Source organism: Centroberyx gerrardi, chromosome 17 (assembly GCF_048128805.1).
Source record: "Centroberyx gerrardi isolate f3 chromosome 17, fCenGer3.hap1.cur.20231027, whole genome shotgun sequence".
Lineage (NCBI taxonomy): Eukaryota > Metazoa > Chordata > Actinopteri > Beryciformes > Berycidae > Centroberyx > Centroberyx gerrardi.
The window spans coordinates 11137263-11157204 of NC_136013.1; the positions used below are offsets into that span (position 1 = coordinate 11137263).

The window sequence follows — 19942 nt, forward strand, 5'->3', positions numbered from 1 at the left end:
GACCAGGTGCTCCAGTTTTCTCCTGCGGAGTGGAGGCTGTTCCATCAGCACAGTGTCAGCCAACACATTGAGGGTGGCCTCCACAGTCGCCAACACGTCCTGCATGGGCGCCATGTCCCCTCCGCCGGAGATGGTGGTCAAAGCTGCCTCAATGTTCTCAGACCAGGCAATCTGGGTGGAGAGGACCACCAGCTGGGCCTGTGGAACGAGGAGAGACAGATCAAGTTAAATTACTTGAACACATGGCCACATTTTCATGGCTGTATTAGGGCTACACACTTAATTGTGTGTACAATTAATTCTCTCAATGCCAACCTGGTAACTGTCGATCCAGTTGATGTACTGGCTCAGGTCAACGGCTGTGAATCCTGTGACCTCTGTGACGGACTCGGCTAGCAGCTTGGCCAGCGTCACCCTCATCTCCTTCTCCACCATCGTCAGCCACTCGTTGATCTTGGGGTGCTCTATGATGGAGACTGGTGTCTTGTAGACAATCTCCTCACCTTCACGGGACGAGATTCCCAGCACTACAGTGTTGTCCTCGTTGAGAAGGATGCTGGAGACGCCGGCAAACATCTTTTTGAAGTGCTTCTGGAGTTTGGCCACGTTCTTGCTGTTGCCGATTATCTCAAGCAGGTCCTCGTCTCCAACAAAGTAGAACCTGGGAACAAAAGGAAAGGGTGATAGATCAATTGAGTCCATCAGTCAATAATGAATGCATGGATCAGAGCAGAAATGTTAATCCCAAAAATTATTCCAAATATTCAACATATTAATTAACGTCCGAGTCTGCCTTGCACTCTGATCTTGCACATTATTTTCTCCATCTTTCTCTGTTGAGCCCTCAGTAACGTCTTCATACCTGGGGAACGAGGACCTCTCCCTCTCCAGGTATTCTCCTAGGGCCTTCTGGATTTTCCCCAGAAGGTCAGCCAGTCTCTCCAGGGACCTCTGTACTCCCTGTATGTTCAGCACATCCATCACCAGAGGAGACTTTGTCACCTTCTTCATCAGCGCCAGGAACTCTGTGCTGATACTGGGGAATGAAGACAAAGACAGAGATGGATTAGGTTTTAATATTTTTTTTTTAGCATTCATGTAGCAAGTGTCAATACTTTTGTTACTTAAGTTCCTTTCAGGTTCCTTAAAATGTCTAGGGGTATTTACAATTAAAATCAATCGTGCTAAATTCAAGTGCCCTCCATTTACCTCTGGAACCTCTGGGTCTCTACAGGCAGCAGGTGTTTGATGTCGGCACTGCCTGTGAAGATGCCTTCCAGGTAGACCCAGCGGCGCTGGACGTCAATCCAAACATCAAACAGTGCCATGATGCGATTCAGCTTGTCCTCCCAGCTCAGGGCGTCCTCTTCAAACACCTGGAAGGAACAGGAACGAGAGAATGGTGTTGATGCAGTTCTGAAAAATTTCCAAAATTGAAAAATACCATTTTAATGAACGTAGAATGTAAAGTTCTACTTACCTTGTAGTACGGGGACAACTTCATGGCAGACACACTGTTGATGTGTTCCTTGACCTTGTTGAAGAGATCGTCCCAGCCTCTAATCAGACGACATTTGTTCTGGTAGTTCACCAGGTCCAGCTCATAGGAATTCCACACTTCGCGGATCTGAGGACCGATAAACATATAATGATCATAATTCAAACTTTTATGAACAACCACTGTCCATCACCCAGGGGAGAGGGATGACTGAACCACTACACTGGCCTTAAAATCCTTACACATGCTGGGTAGAATCTACACATCTCAAACACTGATCAATCTGAGTTGGAGACGCTTAGCTTTGTGCAGTTTAAATTGTAACCTATGAACATAACAACTACACTGTATGATCTATCAAGCCCCACCCAAAAAAAAAAATCACCTGTTTGAGGAACTCTTCCAAAGCCATCTCTCCCTGGGCCACCAGGAGAACATCCTTCACCACCATCTCATTTTTCTGCAGATCCACATCCCAGATCTGTCCCAGGGTCAGCTCTGACAAGACCCAGTTCACATGCAAACGCTTCATCAGCTGCTTCCAGTGGCGGTCCTTCAGAGCCTCTGATTTCAGCTCAATCACCAACATGTTGACCTGGTAAAAGAAAAGGACTATTTAGTTTCAGAATGTACACATTGTCTTTCTTTTAAATACAGTGACAGACTATTTTTTTAAATTTTGTGATCTTTTTGAAAAACATAAAACTCAAAGCAATGACACCATGTTCATTTTTAATAGCATTCAAGTAAAAATTAGTGTTTAGTGGGGAACAACTAGATGCCTGACCTTCATGTATCCCTTAAGCAGCCTCTGGACATACTCGTACGAAGCGTACTGTCTTAACCTCGCTTGGAAGTTCTTCAGCTGGTTCAGAAGACCATCCAGATTCTGACGAAGCTACAAATACAAAACACCAACACAGAACAACAATAGCACAGTTGTTTGCGACAGAATTTGACAAATATACAATGTACTGAGAGATGTAATGGTCCGACTGATGATCTGAATGACAACTGTGTGTGCGCGTTACCTTGCGTGGCTGAACAGACACCCATGGCTGCTCCTTCATCTGGTCGATCTGCTCCCAGACCTTAGACAGCTCAGACCACACCTCCTTCAGGTCATGCAGCTCCTCCAATGCCACCTTGAAGTGACCACAGAGATGCAAACTAGTCAAAAACACCCTCAAAGCATCTGTTGTTTAGCCATCTGTGTTGCTGTGGACCAGGTATAAAAGTTGGAGCTATAAACCATGCATAACGGGTAAAAAAACATGTATCATATTCCTAATTAGCATGTGTGAGTGATTTGCTGCCTGTTATTTAGAAGACTTGGTTGAGTAATTTTAATAGTATTTATGTATGCGTCCTGGCATTACCTGCACCCTCTCTTCGCTGCCACTGAGCAGACCAGTGTCTGTGAGCTCCAGGGCCTCTTTGGCACGGGCACACTTCTCCCTTTCAACCTTTAGACGGCCGAAATTGCCCTCATAGATGGCCAGAGACTGCAGAGCCTCCTCTGGACGCAGGTTCCCCTAATGGAACAGATCATCAGTTAGGCATCACAAAGAACGCAAAATTAATCAGTTAAAATGAAAAAAAAAAGAGTAACTTCAGACATTTGTGATAAACTAACAGTGCAACAATTAGCAGTCACCAGTTATGCATTCATAGAAAGTAGGAAGCACTTCTAAGTGTGACTGTATCTCTCATTTCAAAAGCAATTTGATGTCTCCATTTCTCTTACAGCGACTGGTTTGGTCTTCTCCCAGTCATTGAGCAGGTCAGTGGTGCGGTTCTCCACAGCTTTGTCCTCCTGGACAATCTTCATCTGCAGGTTGGCCACCTGCTGCTGGATTGCGGTATCCTTGCGCTTCATTATGTCGCTGAAGGCACCCCATTCGCCCTCGATGTTGTCAATGTAGAGCCAAGAGGGTGGGAACTGGAACCTTTGCTTCTCCAGCAGACGCTGCCCATTACGGAACAACTGGGGGGCAGAGGAAGGAGAATTAGATTTAAAATCCAACATTGTCTTTCTTAAAGCATGGAGTGGTACAAAAGGATGAAGAAGAGGACACTGAATGTTTTAAAGAGTACTTACGTCCACATTCTTCTCAAACTGTTTGATCTTGCGTTTGAGTGTCTGGACATATGTTATGAAGTTGACAGCATCAGAGGTGCTGGCTGTGTCCACAGAATGCTGCTCCAGGTCTTGACGGGACTAGAGAGGAACAGGAAATTTTGAAGTGATAAGGAAAACAAATTATTTCACTGAATCACTTGGAAGTCAATATCTCTTAGCAATCAATATAACCAAGTGGCTCAAAGAATGTGACTTTACCTTGGAGATCTGGGAGTGGAAGTCCTGCATGTTCTGACCCAGCATCTGACCAAACTTGCTGAGCACCTCTTTGTGCCAGGAGTCATACTTCAAATTCACCTTGGACTGGACCTGGGGTCAGGAACAAATACTAACATTTAATAAAAAAAATACCTTGCACAAATAATGAGTTTAAGTATCTTTCTATCTATCTGAACAGAGCTTTCCCTTACAAAATGATTAATGGTATCAAAGTATAATTTAGAAAATATCAATTTTTGGAGTAAAACCCATCAAATACAAAACCTATAGCCATCAGCCAGCTCATTATTACCTTGCCATAGTCGATGACCACAGGACCAAACTCCTTGCGTGTCTCTGCATTGTCAAAGGTTCCACGGGCTTTGCGGATCTGGACCAGCAGAGCCTGCCACTTGGTGAGGTCTTCACCCAGACGGTTGTAGATGTTCTCAGCCTGCATGTCCCACAAGCACTGGTACTGCAGCCACACCTGGAGGGGGGTCAACAAAGATCAGAGATTGATACTCATGCCAAATATTGCACATGTGTATACATGTTTATGACATAATCTAAGGATATATGCTCAGAAAGAAACAATAAAAAAAGAAAACAATGAACAGTGATTTGGCATTTAAAATGAATTTATTTTTTAAATGAATTACTTTCTTTAAATCTGTAACTAACAAATGTCACTATCAGGAATAAGCCTAACATATACTAGTACATATTTATTTGTGTTGTTGAAGCATGATGACTCTTACCTTGACGTACTGCTCCACCTCGTTGACGTTGTCTTCAACTGCGTTATAGGCCTCCTCTAAGGCCGCAGGGCCATCCGGCATCCTGGTCAGGGCGTTCCGGTAGAACTTCTCTTCCTCCGACAGCTCATAGTGGACGCCCACCTGGTGATGAAACACAGAAATGCTTAGATAAATCCATCCACCACTCTGCAACAGAAGCATCAATTTGTCTGTCCAGTTCATATAACAACCAACCTATCTATATACTCTGTGTAATAACTATTCAAATATTGAATCTGGCCTACATTGTTCATTTAATTAATATGAACAGCTGAACAAAAAGGCAACCAAGTTAATACTACTATATATGATGATATATTTGACATGCTATTTGGTAGATACCCAAAGTACCTTGTTCTTGCATGACTGCATGCATTTTTAGCATGGCTGGCCCCTGTGGGAATCACACCCCTAACCCTGGAAGTGTTAGTGGTTAAGGTAGTGCTTTACAGGACCACCTACCACTTCTAAAACTGTAGGTGAGTCCCTACCTGGTATCTCTGGCTCTGGATCCTGGGCAGGGAAAGGATGACCATCTTCCAGGCGAACATTTCCTGGTAGAGCTTATAGCGACAGTCCTCAATCGGTGGGTTCAGGTAGATCACCTGGTTGGTGATCCTCAGCTCATGGACAACATTCTAGAAACAAAAACAAAAAAAAGATACAAAACTGTCAACTGCGTCTCAGGAAGGTATTCTGAAAATAAGATGTCTTTTTATTTTACTAAAACCAGTACATTCAGAGCAGTTACTGAAGTTCACTTTTTATTTTAGGAGTTAGTGTCATACTCATATCCTTTCCCATCTGAGTACTTGGGGAAGAAAACAATACCTGAGCCTGTTTAAGTGTCTGCCAAAATAAATCAAGCACCCAAGTGGTTTCAGTAGTTGAAACCATATTCAAATAAATATTTGTCAAGCTTTCATAACTGAGGTCTAAGCATTACACAAGATGACAAAAGGTAAACACAGGGGAATGAAAACCACAACTCCTACCTTGATCTTGGGCTCGCCTCCAGGCTTGTGGCTCACTTGTGGAGCCTCAGTGTCCATGTCCACATCAGCTTTGTCCTCCATCTGGCCTCGGAGCACCTGGGTCCAGGTCCTGAGGCCAGCCTGCAGACGCACTCCCAGGATACGCTCAATCTATAGGGCAGAGGAAGAGGAAAAAATCTCTTAATCCTGTTTTAAAGTCATACAGGCAAGCCACAAGTGGTTAGATATAGCTTGAAACATATAGAATATTTCCAGTCTTGGCCAAATTAGAGAAATTGCTCAGTATCTAACTGACGGTAATGTGAATAATCCTTTATTTTAGATAATTTGTGGTGCCAACCTCAATGTCGAGCTTGTTGACCCAGATGGGCAGATTGGAATAGGAGTGCAGATTGAGGTCATCCACAGCCTTCTGGACACGGTTGAGGATCTCAGAAAAGGTCTTGTTGTCAAACATGCAGGTCTCCAGAGAGCGAACCTCCAGATCTATCTTCTCCTCAATCAGCAGGAGGTCATCCACCTGGAAAGAACAAACAGTAAGAAAAAGGATATTAGAATGTGTGCTATGGATGTTTGGTGCTAAAATTACATTGTTTGAAACGAGTTTGTGCTGACACAGTATGTATGTATGGTGACCAATAAATTAATACCCTTATACTGAGATTGCATTAAGAATAGATAAATCCTGATCAAAAAGCAATCTGCTGCTTGGACATTTGACCTGGTCCACTCCTCCACACTGACCTTCTCCTGGAAGTTGAAGACTGTCTCTGCCAGCCTCTGAACATAGGGATCCAGCTTGTAGGACTCCCAGACCAGGGCGATGCCTTCAGTAACCAGTGCCTGAACCTCCTTCTTCAGCCCAGCCACCAGCAGAGAGATGGAGGACCTCTCCTCCACTTTCTCACAAGTGCGCTCGTAGGTGCGCACACTCTCGATCAGAGAGATGGCGAATGGGTAGAGCTGGTTAGCTTGGTGGGCTTTGTTGACGATGGCCAAAGGAACGCGGAAGCTCAACCATTTGAGGTTGCGGACCTCTTTGGACAAGGTGATGATCTCTGGGAGGAAGTTGACTTTAAGCTTGAGCATGTTTCCTGTTCGTCCACGGGCACGGCTGCTCTCGATGGTGAAGATGCGCCCAGACACACCGAGGTTACGCTGCTGGACCTGATTTCAAAAGAAAGGGATGACAGATATTTTAAAATGGAAGCTGACAAAGAAAACAATGAAAACATGCAATGCAACAGAGGGGAAAACAAAAAGTGTTAACTTCTTCCAAATTATCTAGAGAAAAATAATGTAAAAATAAAAAAACATTAATGTTCATCAACTCCATACCTTGCGAGCCCAGTCATCAAATATCTCTTGTGTGTTGAGTTTAGCCCTGAAGCTATCTCCATCCTGCTTCAGCTTCAGCCCCTCCACATGGTTCTCCCAGCCTTTTCCCAGGACGTCCTCCACCCTCTTCATGTATGCAGTCAGCTGACGGTCGATCTGCTTGGCCCAGATGATGGAGCCGGACACAGGTGGCAGGTCCCGAACATGGCTCATTTTACAGGCCTGGCTCTGAGGATACTGCACTTTGAACTTGTCATGGAGAGACTCAATGTCGTCTTTCACGCGCTGGATGAGCTGCGTCTGGTACTCCCGGATGGCACCGCGAATGTGTGGGCGCACAAAGAGAGCATTGAAGCGGGAGAAGATGCGGAACATCTCATTGGCGTTCTTGGCTGTTCCCAGCTGGTCACGCAGGCGGGCGGTGATGCGGGTCTCCACACGGTCAATGCGCTCATCATAGCGTTTCATGGCAGCTTCCCAGGCTTCCATGCCTTCCTTGGACACGTCTAGGCCATCAACCTCTTTGACATTCTCATACGCCAGGTTGACCTCTTCGATGGCATTGGCATCAGCGGCGTCAAACAGAACTTCGGCTACCTTCATATCTTGAGGCTCTACGGTCTCTCCAGGGGCGTGCTGTGGCACAGCAGAAACCTAGAGACAGACGATCGATAAAACAACCAGACATCATATTAATTCCTATAATGTATGGCTCCAGAAAAAAAACAAAGGAAGATTCAAATATAATGAATTAAGAAAATAATGACAAGACATGCTGGTGTGCTGAAATGTGGCCATCACTGACACTGATGGTGCCATTTGGAAGAACAACTAAAGAGCACACTGCAACAGTATGACAATTATTTGAAAATCATGTATTGCATAAATCCAAAGAAACTTTACTGGTTCCAAAGATGTGTGTTGTACCTGAGGCCTGAGCACACGGACGATGACAGCCCTCAGCTGCTCGTGCTGCCTTCTGAAACGTCTCATGTGGTCCAGACGAGACTGGAGCTTCCTGTGGGCGGGGCTCAGACGCCACACCATCTTCAGGTTCTCCTCTCGCTTCCTCTTCACAATGTCCCTCAGAAGCACCTGGAGTTTCTCATACTCATCCTCCCAGGTCTGGAACACCTCGAAGCAAGCCACCATCACCTGCACACAGAAGTTACGATCACATATGAGCAGTGTGTAGAAAGCCATTGAATTTCAAGTTTCACTTTTGCTTTCACAGTAGGAGGCTTTGTTGGATTGGTAGCCAACTGGAAAGGAGTCAGTAATTGACCATCTGGCTGGAAGGCAGCACTTGTGGGAAACACTGAATGGGGAGGCATTTGAATTAGCATGCACTGATAGAAACCATTTGATCTAGTTGTACCCAGAAGCCACCCACACCAACCTTTTCAAATTCCTCGTAGGCAACATGCATGAGCTTCCTGGTGCCCAACACCTTGAGGAGCTGGGAGCTCAGGTCCCTGGAGATGGCCTCCACCAGGCGCAGGGCTCTCTGGATGGGGTACTTGGTGTTACGGATCTTCTTCAGGTGTGTGAATATGGCCATCAGAGCCTGGCGGATCTTATCGAGCTCCGTAGCAGAGAGCAGGTCATTGAGAGGGAAGTCCTTCATCAGAGGATTGTAGTCGTTGACTGTCTCCACAGCCTGCTTCAGACCTATGGGAGGAAGAGGAAGGATAAACATTTATTCAGGGAATACAAGTATAACTTAACTTTTTTCTGTCAAAGCAGCTACAATACTTTTGACTATGAATCTCACCAGTGTCAGTGTCAAAGCTGACGGTGGCATGGAAACGTTTGCCGTGTTTAAGGATGTCCAGGGTGAGCAGAACCTCGGGGCTCTCTCTCTTTTCCTGGATCCTGTTCAGGGCCCTCTCCAGATTCAGCCAGAAGCTGATCTCCTGCAGGGCTGTGCCTGAAGCCGGGTCACGATCCAGCTTTGTCACCTGGGAGGGGGGAGGGGAACAAGAACAAACCCAGTGATGAGTATGAGGAGAGGAAGATTCTACCATACACCTATTATTTAATTTCCCAAAGTATTATAGCTCTGGTTTGTTTAAATGTGAGAAAAAAAGTGAATGCTTCTTAGTTCGCCTTATTTTTACATATATGTTCTGATATAACTTTTCCCATTTAGCAGCCAATATTAATGTGTGTGCCAATATCCACTCCAAGCTGTTTCAGCTTCTTGAACATCTTCCTCTTACCTTCTGGATCTCCCTGATCCAGCGGTTGACCCCAGACTGCAGCTGGTTCAGGAAGGTGGGGTCTTCCACTTTGTCCCCGAAGTCGGTGACCTTGGGCTTCTCTCCACGCTCATAGCACTGCTTGGCGATGTTGGTGATGATGGGGTGGATGAGCAGGCTGATCTCGGGAATCTCAATGTTCTGCTGCAGATGGAGAAGGCCCATCTCCAGCTCAGCAATCTTCTTCTCAACTGAGGGAGCCATCTTATCCCCATCTCTAATGGGTTAAGAAAGAAATTATAGTACTGTTGATGAATTACATGCCACAGCTGACAGTGGTGGCAAAACAAGCACAATGGGTGAGAGGAGCACGTCTGGGAGAGGCAGGAATCTAAACCATAAAGTAAGAATGGAGACATCAAGAATAATGTTGTGTTGCGCTGTTGGCTGTCAAAATACATAGTTGCAATTGAGATAATCATTCACATCATCACCGCCTACCATCAGAAAAAAAAGACTTACTGACAAACTTGCTAATGAATTCACAGCCCCACCTTCAGACTGTTCTGTCATTCCTGTGTTCATGGTTCAGTTCATTTCACAGATAGTTTTGAAACTATTAGAAAATATAAATCACTTTCTCAGAATTACCTGTCTGCCTTGCCAGACTCCCGGATGTAGGACTTGAAGAAAGGAGCGACGGCATTGCTGATGAAAGAGTGGAGTGTCTCATAGGGAGAGTCCTCGCTCAAGGTCAGGACACGGACCTGGGTCGATATGGGCTTGTCTGCATCAATGACACCGGTCCTCTTGATCAAAGCCAGGCTGCATGGGAGAAATAAGGCCTATGTTAACCTCTTGATAGTTCAGAATTAACAGAGCTTAAATGGCAGCAGAGCTTTATGCAGGGATAAATAAGCAAGGTACTCTTAGATAGACAGGATTTAAAGAAACTCGTTATCAATTTTACAGATTAAATCACATGAAATGTCATGATTGAGCAGAGGCCTCAGGCAACCGCTTTAGATTCATCAGTTACCTGTTGGACTTGACCCCATAGTGGATATCAATGTTGATGTTATAGGTGATGCTCTCTTTCTCCTCCTCTCCTTCATCTCCAACATCCTCTGTGTGACAGAAAGAATGAAATGAAAGTCTTATCTGCACAAGTCTATTCCACACTGATAGCCAATTATTAGATATAACCAAGACTGTTCCATAACAAGTTAACAGAGGCACAGCAATATCTTGTCAGTTTTTAGCACCACTATGTGACATTTACCTTGAATCCACAGTAGATTCTTTTAATAGAAATATCACTAGATTTAACTATGACCGCATCATCAAGTCACAAAATCCAGAGAAATCCCCTGTAACATACTGCAGCATGTGTGTTGAAGTTGGACTATCACCTACATGTCAACCACCAAGTATCGTTTCAGTTAAGGACTGCTTAACCCCCAACATAATTATTCTACTGACTAGGGTAAAAATAAACGTTTTAGATATGGGACACCAGGAACACAGAGTTTATTTGTTTGCACTGGACCATGATGCAGCACAATGACAGTGCAGTCAGATGATTCTCTGTTTCCATCCACCCAGGTCCCCACCCTCCCTTGCAAGTGAGGTCATGGCTTGCAGGAAAAGATACCCATCTGCAGACACTGCAATCTCTGCATTGCGCAGCATCAGTATTCTTATTCAGTGCAAAACAGGAATAGGTTGTAGCTGTCATCCCCTAGCTGGAAAACCTAAACTAAACGGCAGACTCAGTGGCTAGTCATGTGAAGGACCAAGGGATCTAAGTTCAGCACTCATAAAACATTAATACAGGCAAGCAGGTCTGAAGCTAAGTATAAATTCGCCTTTAGGGATCTGAGGATAATCTGCTCATTGACACAAGCTGACTCACATGATAAAAACGCTGAAAATAACACAGCATGAGTTGAAATATGATAACAAAGGATTCATTCTCTCTTGTGTGGCCCGTTTACCAAATGCAAGGCTACATAAATTCTACACTGTCTTAGGAAAAATGTCCATTACCTGTGGCTAAAGGTAACTGGCATCATGCCTTAATGATATATACTAGAAATCATACTGCTAGCAAGCACGTTCAAACCACACACCTCTTGGCAGGTACTGTGTTGTCATTAGCCCTGAATCTCTTCCACACCCAAAGTGGCCTAGCTTAGCAAACGTTATAGTCCCTTAGCTACAATATAACGATTTGAGGGATAACTGTAAAGTATTTAGCTAACAGACAACGTTAGCTAAAGTCAAATTGGGTTAAACACAAATTGGCTAGTAATTCTTGATGACGACACGTTACATTCACTCTATGAAACATAGATTATTTTATCCAAATTAATTTAGCTGGCTGCTCCGTGTTAATTTAGACAGAGAGACAAACCTTTGAGGCAGCTTCTCTCGACCAGGACTGTGTGAATTTGGGGATCAGACAGAAATTTCCTCATCTGCTCCACAGAGCTCTTCTCCTCCAGGGCGGTTTCCAGTGAGGCCGGAGCCTCGCCGCCATCTTCCAGGAGCAACGGAACCAGTTTACGAATATGCTTCTGCAGCACCGAGGTGTCGGCGACCGTTTGAACAGCCGACACCTCCATGGTGCCAGAGTTCTCGTCTCCTCCTCCGCCGTCGGACATTTTCCGAAGCGGTCAACAACGACGGGTGGTGGACTGAACAGTGAACAAAGAAGTGAGGCTGTGTGTGGCTGGCTGCCGCATCAACTGAAGTGAGGTGGCTGCTGTCAAAACGCCGCAGCCCGTAGCCGTCAGATTTATTCGTGCAAAGGACTGTGGTACTTGTAGTTCAAAGGAGGTATAATTCAATGGACTATATAAATGGAAAACTACTATACCCACAATGCAGTTCAGACGGACCGTTCAGCGAGTCTGATTTTTTTTTCTTTTTTTACCACGTATGACAGACAGGGGGAGGAAGGGAGTTGGCTCCATAAACCATTATCCAAGACAAAGTGATAAACCCATTAATACTAGTGCTAATGCCGCTAATGCTATAATACTGCTATAATAAAAAGGAAATACAACAACAACAACAACAACAACTACAACAGCAACAACAATAATAATAATAATAATAATAATAATAATGATAATAATAATATCTAAATATCTAAAAAAATAAAAAAAAACTTCTGTCTGTCTCTGTATTCCACTGTGAATCGGCTTTGTTGTTTCTGTCCTATTTGTCTATTCATTAATTTATATGTGAACTGGTTTGGGTTTAGAGGTTCTTCTGACTGAATACATTTGAGAGAACCCACAGAGTCCTAAACCATCCACTTCCTCTCTACCTGAAAAAAAAACGACTAGCACTGCAAAATATGGCATGTAATAGTTTTTACCCAGCCAGGATAATAACCGTAGAAACCACCTGAATATTTCTTTGTAGTTTTACTGTAGCCTAATATATTCTTATGAACATAGCCTGGCAATGCACATACACCCAGACAAATCAAGACGGGTTAGGGAATAAAAGTGTATTTTGGGCTGGGACTTGAGTCAACAGAGGATCTGATAGTGAGGCTATTCCACAGTGTAGGGTTTGTGAAGGCACGGTCATGCTTGAGCTCAGACATTAAGCCAGAAACAGCCAGGAAGCCCCATGGAAGACCTGAGAGACCTGGAGATTGCATATAGGGCTGATATATAGGCAGGGGCAGCCCATTCAGGGCTTTAAAAACAAATATCAAAACCGTAAAATCAATTTTATAAGATACTGGAAACCTGGAACACTGGAAAAGAGATTTCCCATGGGAGCACAGATGAGAGGAAAGATGGAGGACAGGGGCACTGAAGAAAGTAGGTAAATGCAGGTGAATTATTGCATCTGTTTAAACCAATATGACAAGTTGTTACTGCAATTAAGTAAGGAATAATACATGCAGCTGCTAAAGTGCCTGAGGGGTTAGCATCAGTGTGGGAACAGTTACAAGAGGTCAAATGGACAATATTATACTGGCTAAGAAAGGGCCTGGCTGTCCTTCTAGCACTTTGTGTAATACAATAACAAAGCTAGATTTGCAGGCCTGGAGTGCTACAGGCCCCTGAGACAGGACAAGACACATATGTAGCTCTCGTATGCATAAGTGCACTATGCATATAATGTAACTGAGGACCCTGCTCTACAGCACCTTCTTCAGCTAATCTGAATGATTTCCTACCCTCCTCTTCACCAGGATGGGAGTGTACTTTGTTGCACACCAGTATCCACCACCACATGCCTGTTGCACTTGTTAAATTGAGATACAGCAAGATACAAGACAAATTTTTAAGTTACTTAAAGGGTAGATTTACTGATCTATCATGAACTATGATTTATCTATCAGAGATACAGTTGATCAAAGAAAATTCTATTTTTCAGAAAGATGGCTTTGAGCCTATGAATTGGCAACAAATGCTGTTGACATCTGCTGACAATCTCAGTAACCAAAACAAAGGATTAAAGTACTTTTAGAACATACTATTCTTTGTTAAATATGACTGCATTTGTCATATGCTGATTATTAACCTGTGGCTAATCATTATATCACCACCATCATTTTATCAACAGAGCAAATAATAAAATTTAACATTATTTTATTGGCTGAGTGTATGTCCATGATTTAATTCAGACATGTAATCTTCATCATGATTGTCATGGTGTTATTCCCACTCTTGCCTGTAGAGGGAACACCAGACATGCTGGTTGCCTGGCTGGAAGTGCATGAAGGAGCAACTGTCGTCCTTCTTGCACTTAAAGCCATTCACCACAGCTCGCTTCATGGCCAAGTCCTGCCTGAGCTGAATGACTGCATTCAACATCTCCATCCTTTTGTTTACAAAATCAGATTTTACATGTTCCAGATGAACCAATCGCTAATTGTTTTTATGCCGATAAAAGAAAAACAATACAGATACAGAATTATTTATTTGTTTCAATTTGGATGCTGTGAAAAGTTTAATAATAACTTTACCAGTGATTTCTTGTGCAACTCTCCTTGTATTTATTGTACAGTCTGAGACTCTCACAGAACCATAAACAGGATTTTAATTACCCTGATAAATAACATTGCTTTCAACATTGTCATCATCTGATCCAACAAGTTCAATGAATTCATCCCAAGTAAAGCCTAGTCCCACTGTCCAGTCCAGCACTTTTGGTGCTGGACTGGAAAAGAGCCAGAAATGAAAGGCCATCTTTACCAGATTAGACACTTGTTAGTGCTGTTACTGACAAATTAAGACCTTTCATTCTGGGTTTGCAATCTTATGTGTCATAGTATCTCCATGATTCAAAGAGAAAACCGACCCTATGGTTCTGGTACTATTTATTAAAGAAAACATTAACATGCAGTAAAATCTCAATATCAAAGAATGGCCACAGTTAAAAGCAATATAGGAGACATGTAATAAATAGATTTATGTAAAAGAAGACAACTTGGGTTGCATAGCCTACACACCATATCCCTGAGCTAGTAGAGCAGTATATTCCCAGTAGTTACAGCAATAATTTCCAAGTAACACATCCTATACACATCAAATGCAACTGCTTGTCCTATACCGAATTGCATAATATGGCTTTAACATTATCACTGGCTGAAAGGAAGGAGGCGTCTCATTTTGAGGTGGCAGAACCACTACAACTTTCAGAAATGTAAGATATTGCCTATAGAGCCTGAGAAAAATGACCTGCCGTGCCGGTAACAGTTATAAAAATAGCATCAAAAATATTTAAAGTAGCATTAATTGAAGGAGCAAGAGCTACTATTTTACTTAAACTGGAATATGCTCATTGAAAAATCTACAAAGGAGCACATGAGTAGTATTTCTCATTTCTTCGCTTTGACCAGTCTCTTTTTTTTCTTAGCCCGCACATGCATCAACCCCCCCAAGTCCATGACCAGGTAATCACTCGTCCTCAGGGAACTTGAATTTAGCGTAGACAATGAGCATGACCATGGACATGACGACACACATCGAGCCAATCACTAGGTAGGCAATGCCCAGGAACTGATTCTTCCCACCCATCCAGGACACGTTGCTGAACACCACCTTCTTTCTCCCATCAAAGCTCAGCACTGGGTAGTCTGGAGGACAAAGTGTTAAGGAATTCATTCACTAGCAATGGGAATATAAGGCTGAGAAATATAGAAGACACAACTGAAAAAATTGTTGACTTAATGCTTACAGACTCTCACAGATGTATTAGAAGTTCATAAGCTATTGTGAAAGTATTAAGCACAGTAAAACCACGACCTGTGGAATTTGCATAGGCCAATCAATCATGCAGTATATTATTTACATAGCTTGTTTACTTCTTTCAAAATATTTGCCTGGGCTTTTTTTCCTAGTCAAGAAATACCAAGTCATTGTGTTCATTCCCCACAGCTCAAAAGAAGAACCACACCCAGCTGGTAAAACAAGTTAGTCTACGCTGCTGTAGCAAACAATCATAGAGCTAACTTAAAGTGTGTTGTAACATGATACACAACCTGTGGCCAGTTCAATGGCCAACCCCTTTAAGGTGGATGTGGAAAACCTTGTAAGCCTGCCCATTAACAACACTGCTTATACCATACTACTCTTATACCGGGGCAATGCTTTCAATTCAATTTAACTAAAAAAAAAAAGTAAGTGGAGTTCAGGCTTATATCCTGTTTTAAACAAATAAAAACCCCCACATACTCACCAAAACCAATGGTACTATGTGTTATACAACCATCAGAATAACACACGTTGTAATGGTTTTATGTTTGGATAATTTCTCATCCCTTATTCATGTGCAGAACCTCTCTCTTTAAGCATAACTGGCCATTTGTGACGTGGACCTTATTTTCCATTATACCAATTGATTCTGACCAAAATCTCATCAATTGCTTTACTATAGAGCTACCTACTGTACATCTTGCTTGCCTGGGTTTGCGGCTCTCCAATACAGGACAACAGACACTCAAAAAAATACAAACACAAGGCACCCAAAGTCTTTTTCAACACATTTGATTGCTTGAGCATCAATATGTTGAAAAATACATGTTTGGGTGCTTTTGAGGTTGATTTTTGAAGTATCCATTGGCCCAAAAGGACTGTACTGGAGAGCCTTGCACCGAAGCAAGCAAGATGCAAGTAGCTTTATGGGGAAGCAATTGACCAGATTTTGGTCAGAATCTATCAGTATGATGACAAAATTATGGGAAAATAGGGTCCAGGTCAAAATGGCCAGTGTAAGCTTTAAGCACATGATTCAAGCTAAACAACTGTAGCTGCCCATACCTCCAAGCTCTGTCCTTTAACTCTTCACTGAGTCTTATATTTGTATTAGGATACTGTAGGCAATTTCAAGGGAGTAGTTTCCTGCTGGCAGGCCCGTCGCGTAGTCGCCCTCTGTGATTCGTCGATACAGCTTTCTGAAGTCTGGCAGGGCTGCCCTTCTCATCCAGACCAGGAAATCCTGATTGACGAAGCCGTTATTCGCTGGGTCTGAAGGATCCAGCTCATAAGCCGGTCTGGACCAAAATATGGGCTTCACAGTACCTGCAGGAGAAACTCTGAATCAGCTATCATGATTTCCAAGTCAAACAGCACACATTCTGATTTGATTGATCCAAAATCAACATTTCATTAATGTCTACAGCTAGCAATTCTTGTCTAAAACAGTATTTGCCAACATTTTCTCCTAAAGGAGCCCTTAAATCCAACCCAGTGGTATTCTACAAGAGATAGGAAACATATTATATAAAAGTAAGCTACTCCTTTTGTCCTAGATTCTCAGTCTCTCTCCAGTGTGGCTCCTTTGCCCCATTTTTTTGAGCCTTGTGGCCACCTGACACTTTTGGAGGAGGTTCGGGATCCCTCGTTACACAGTTAACCTGCATCACAGCGTTAAATTGAACAGACAGCAAGTCATGGTAAATGGAATTGAAGTCATTGACTACCGTTGAATGCGTTCCTTAGAGGTACGACATCGGGGTTTCTGAATTTGACGTTGTAGTCTGTCCACCAAGCAATCCCTTTTCCATCAAAGGGCACCAGCTTCTTTGCCCCATTGACGATCTGATAAAGCTCGAAGGTGTCTGCAAAAAAAAAAAAAAAAAGAAAAGACAAGAATGAATATTACAATAATACAGCATACATGGCAATTAAACTACAATTCAAATTCATTTGGATGATCTTTTTAACTGCCATCACTGTACCATTGAACTTGCTGTTGGCTACTGATCCACAAGGTACAATTGGGCTATTGTTGGAGTCGTACTGGTAGGGAGTGCAGTCTTCACTAGGCTCCTTCAAGAGAGACAGAAAACAATGTTAAAGGGGAATACTGCTGCATTTCAGTACTCAAATGAAGGTTTCTAAACCAAAGAACAACTTTGTATTTACTATTGTCCTCTATAGCTAGAAATTAGAGACAAGTATAATTGACCCCGAACTGGTGATGTCAAACCAGTGTACAGCTCTTGTGAGAATGAACTCAAAAAGATGTAAAAAGGTGACTTTAAGAGTATCAATTTCTGGTTCACATCAATTGTCCATAGAGGCAGTTTAAGTATTTTTAATGGAGCAACTTGACATTTTGAGTTTTTGGTTTGTGGGTGTGGGAGAGAGCTGTTCATGTTCTGGATTATAAGTCTTCAATGAGCATCAGTTTTTTCATGGTTGGCTAGTACATTTTGTATGATAAAAGATCACAACTCTGCCCTTTCTGTATGGCCTCAAGTCTTGAAATGTGGTGCGACCATGGTCAATGGTACCACCAATGCCATTTTATTGTAGATGATTATAAGATGCACAAACCGGGGCTGTATTTATAAAACCTCTAAAAACAGCAACCCGTTGTGACGAACAACTGAAACATTTGATTGAGAAAAACTTGCGTTGCATGTGAGTTTAATTTTGCCTTGGAAATCAAAACCAGATTGTCAAGTCTGTTTTGTCTTTTTTTGTAAGTTTCATATCCTATGTTACACTCTCACCTTAAAGTTGGCCAGGTCTCCAGACAGCTGGTCGTCATCTCTGGAAACACCATACCTTCTGTAGTTCTGGAAGTAGTTGGACAAACCATAATAAAAGAACACTGGACCCTGTGAAAGACAGCAGAAACACAAAAACACAGCCAAAGGTTAGAGGTAGGTGGTGTTCAGCTTAACATATTAAAACGGTCTGTATGTGTGTGTGAATGTGTGTTAAGCTCGATGGCCACCTCAAATAGTTTGTCAAGGGAGAAGTCCAGCTTGCATTCACAGTTCTTGACATTCGAGTCAGAGCATTTGTAGCATGGTGAGTTGAGCTCTACCCCAGTGTAGTCCTTCTGTGTGAGAAAAAAACACACAAGAAAGGATTAGCATTAAATATTGATCATCACCCATCTTCCTTGTTGTGTTACTGACACCGTCACACCACACCTCATCAACCTCAAAAGTCTGATATTGTTTACCGGCATCAAGCCTGCGACCAGAAGTCCAGAAATGAGCAGGATCATATTGTTTCATCTTACATGAAAATGTAGATTGGCTGATCATTTACCTTTTCCCAATAAAAAAAAACAAACATTTTTCCTCCTCTCTTTTTGTTTGTGACATTTGACCCCTTATTCATTTCTCAGCATGACGACACCAGAGCAGTTTTAACATGAGTTCAGCAGTCACACTCATACCTCCAATACTTGGATGTTCTGTGAGGTGACGAAGAGGGCGATGCCGATGCCGATGAAGGCCAGACCGATGAGGACAAACCCTGGGATGACAATGCCAGCAGACAGCATAGGCTGCCAGGCAGGAAGCCTCTGCTGGGTGAAGGCTGTGTTGTCGGGCCGGTTCACAAACTCTGGCTCTTCCTTCACCATTCTCTTGGCTCTGTTGGATTAATCGGTTCATCAGGAGTTAGTTTATGTCTAGAAAAAGAGGGGAAATCACATGAAATCTTTCCTAATGTAGGGAAATGAGCCTTTCTTGGCCCTGCACTCAAAGTCTACCTCATTCCCTTTACTATAAGTATCTTACTCTTGTTCTGATTTAATGTACGGGGAATGCAGTCCATAAAGGTCCATCAATATAACTTATTTACATAATACAGGCCAACATGCCCCCCCAGATCATTCATATCACACACAAAAAGCTAGACAACTCCAGTTATTACAGACACTACCGGGCCATAGCCGAGAGCAAAACATGGAACAGTGTTAGGCAGGTTGAGTTTCCGCTCACATTAGTGAAACTCGCTGCTTAAGAAAAAAGTTAGTGATTACACTGATATTAGCAAACATTTCTTATTTATTGTTTGATTCTAAATTTCCAGTGGTACTCACAGATATTAGGCTGCACAATGGAGAAACAAAGGAGTCAACCAAACATCGCAGGCTACTGGGCGCAGCCCTGTTGTAGATGCGACGGTGTAGATCACCACCTTTACCTGTACTATCTTCCTGTCCAGCCAGTTCTCACAAGATGACGTCAATTTGTCTGCAGGGCTGACGATGACGCTGATTTGGGATCAGTTTTGTGATTTCTCCACCGATGGTAAACGGTAGGAAGTGGGCGGAAGGGCTGAATCCTGGTCAGCGCTAAAAGGCAACTTCAAACCAGATGCTTTCTCCACATTTTTACCTGAAAGTAATGCAGATAATGTCTTTGAAAGCAAGTGAAAAGCACAATGAATGAAAAGACGGGGAAACCAGAAGAACAATCCAGGAAAATAGTGGAGTAATAAATCATCGCCTTCTTTTAGATTGATTACTTCTTCGACCAATCA

The 19942-nt window shown here is 42.9% G+C and overlaps 2 protein-coding genes across 3 annotated transcripts in view; both read right to left on the bottom strand.

The window, feature by feature from the left end:
- Positions 1-11908, bottom strand: part of dync1h1 (dynein, cytoplasmic 1, heavy chain 1) — a 33209-nt gene extending 21301 nt beyond the window's left edge. For both annotated transcript variants that reach the window (XM_078289690.1, XM_071903433.2), the window contains exons 1-26: positions 11590-11908; positions 10213-10300; positions 9825-9998; positions 9195-9450; positions 8747-8933; positions 8372-8643; positions 7900-8127; positions 6973-7626; positions 6379-6801; positions 5975-6154; positions 5635-5784; positions 5131-5277; positions 4601-4741; positions 4153-4329; positions 3840-3950; positions 3600-3719; positions 3246-3485; positions 2878-3033; positions 2530-2643; positions 2286-2396; positions 1884-2093; positions 1481-1627; positions 1210-1376; positions 863-1036; positions 316-661; positions 4-198 (exon numbers count right to left, since the gene is read on the bottom strand). In XM_078289690.1, coding sequence (XP_078145816.1) covers positions 4-198; positions 316-661; positions 863-1036; positions 1210-1376; positions 1481-1627; positions 1884-2093; positions 2286-2396; positions 2530-2643; positions 2878-3033; positions 3246-3485; positions 3600-3719; positions 3840-3950; positions 4153-4329; positions 4601-4741; positions 5131-5277; positions 5635-5784; positions 5975-6154; positions 6379-6801; positions 6973-7626; positions 7900-8127; positions 8372-8643; positions 8747-8933; positions 9195-9450; positions 9825-9998; positions 10213-10300; positions 11590-11839 — 5418 coding nt within the window. In that variant the 5' untranslated portion in view covers positions 11840-11908. The remainder of the gene's footprint in view (positions 1-3; positions 199-315; positions 662-862; positions 1037-1209; positions 1377-1480; positions 1628-1883; positions 2094-2285; positions 2397-2529; positions 2644-2877; positions 3034-3245; positions 3486-3599; positions 3720-3839; positions 3951-4152; positions 4330-4600; positions 4742-5130; positions 5278-5634; positions 5785-5974; positions 6155-6378; positions 6802-6972; positions 7627-7899; positions 8128-8371; positions 8644-8746; positions 8934-9194; positions 9451-9824; positions 9999-10212; positions 10301-11589) is intronic.
- A 2601-nt stretch (positions 11909-14509) lies between these two features.
- On the bottom strand, positions 14510-19625 carry tmem30b (transmembrane protein 30B). Its single transcript, XM_071903418.2, has 8 exons — positions 19500-19625; positions 18849-19047; positions 18396-18503; positions 18169-18276; positions 17389-17479; positions 17131-17268; positions 16523-16729; positions 14510-15285 (listed from the first exon to the last, which is right to left on the bottom strand). Exons 2-8 carry the CDS (start codon positions 19035-19037, stop codon positions 15107-15109), a joined length of 1020 nt encoding a protein of 339 aa, XP_071759519.2. The 5' UTR covers positions 19038-19047; positions 19500-19625; the 3' UTR covers positions 14510-15106.
- Positions 19626-19942: the final 317 nt, after the last annotated feature.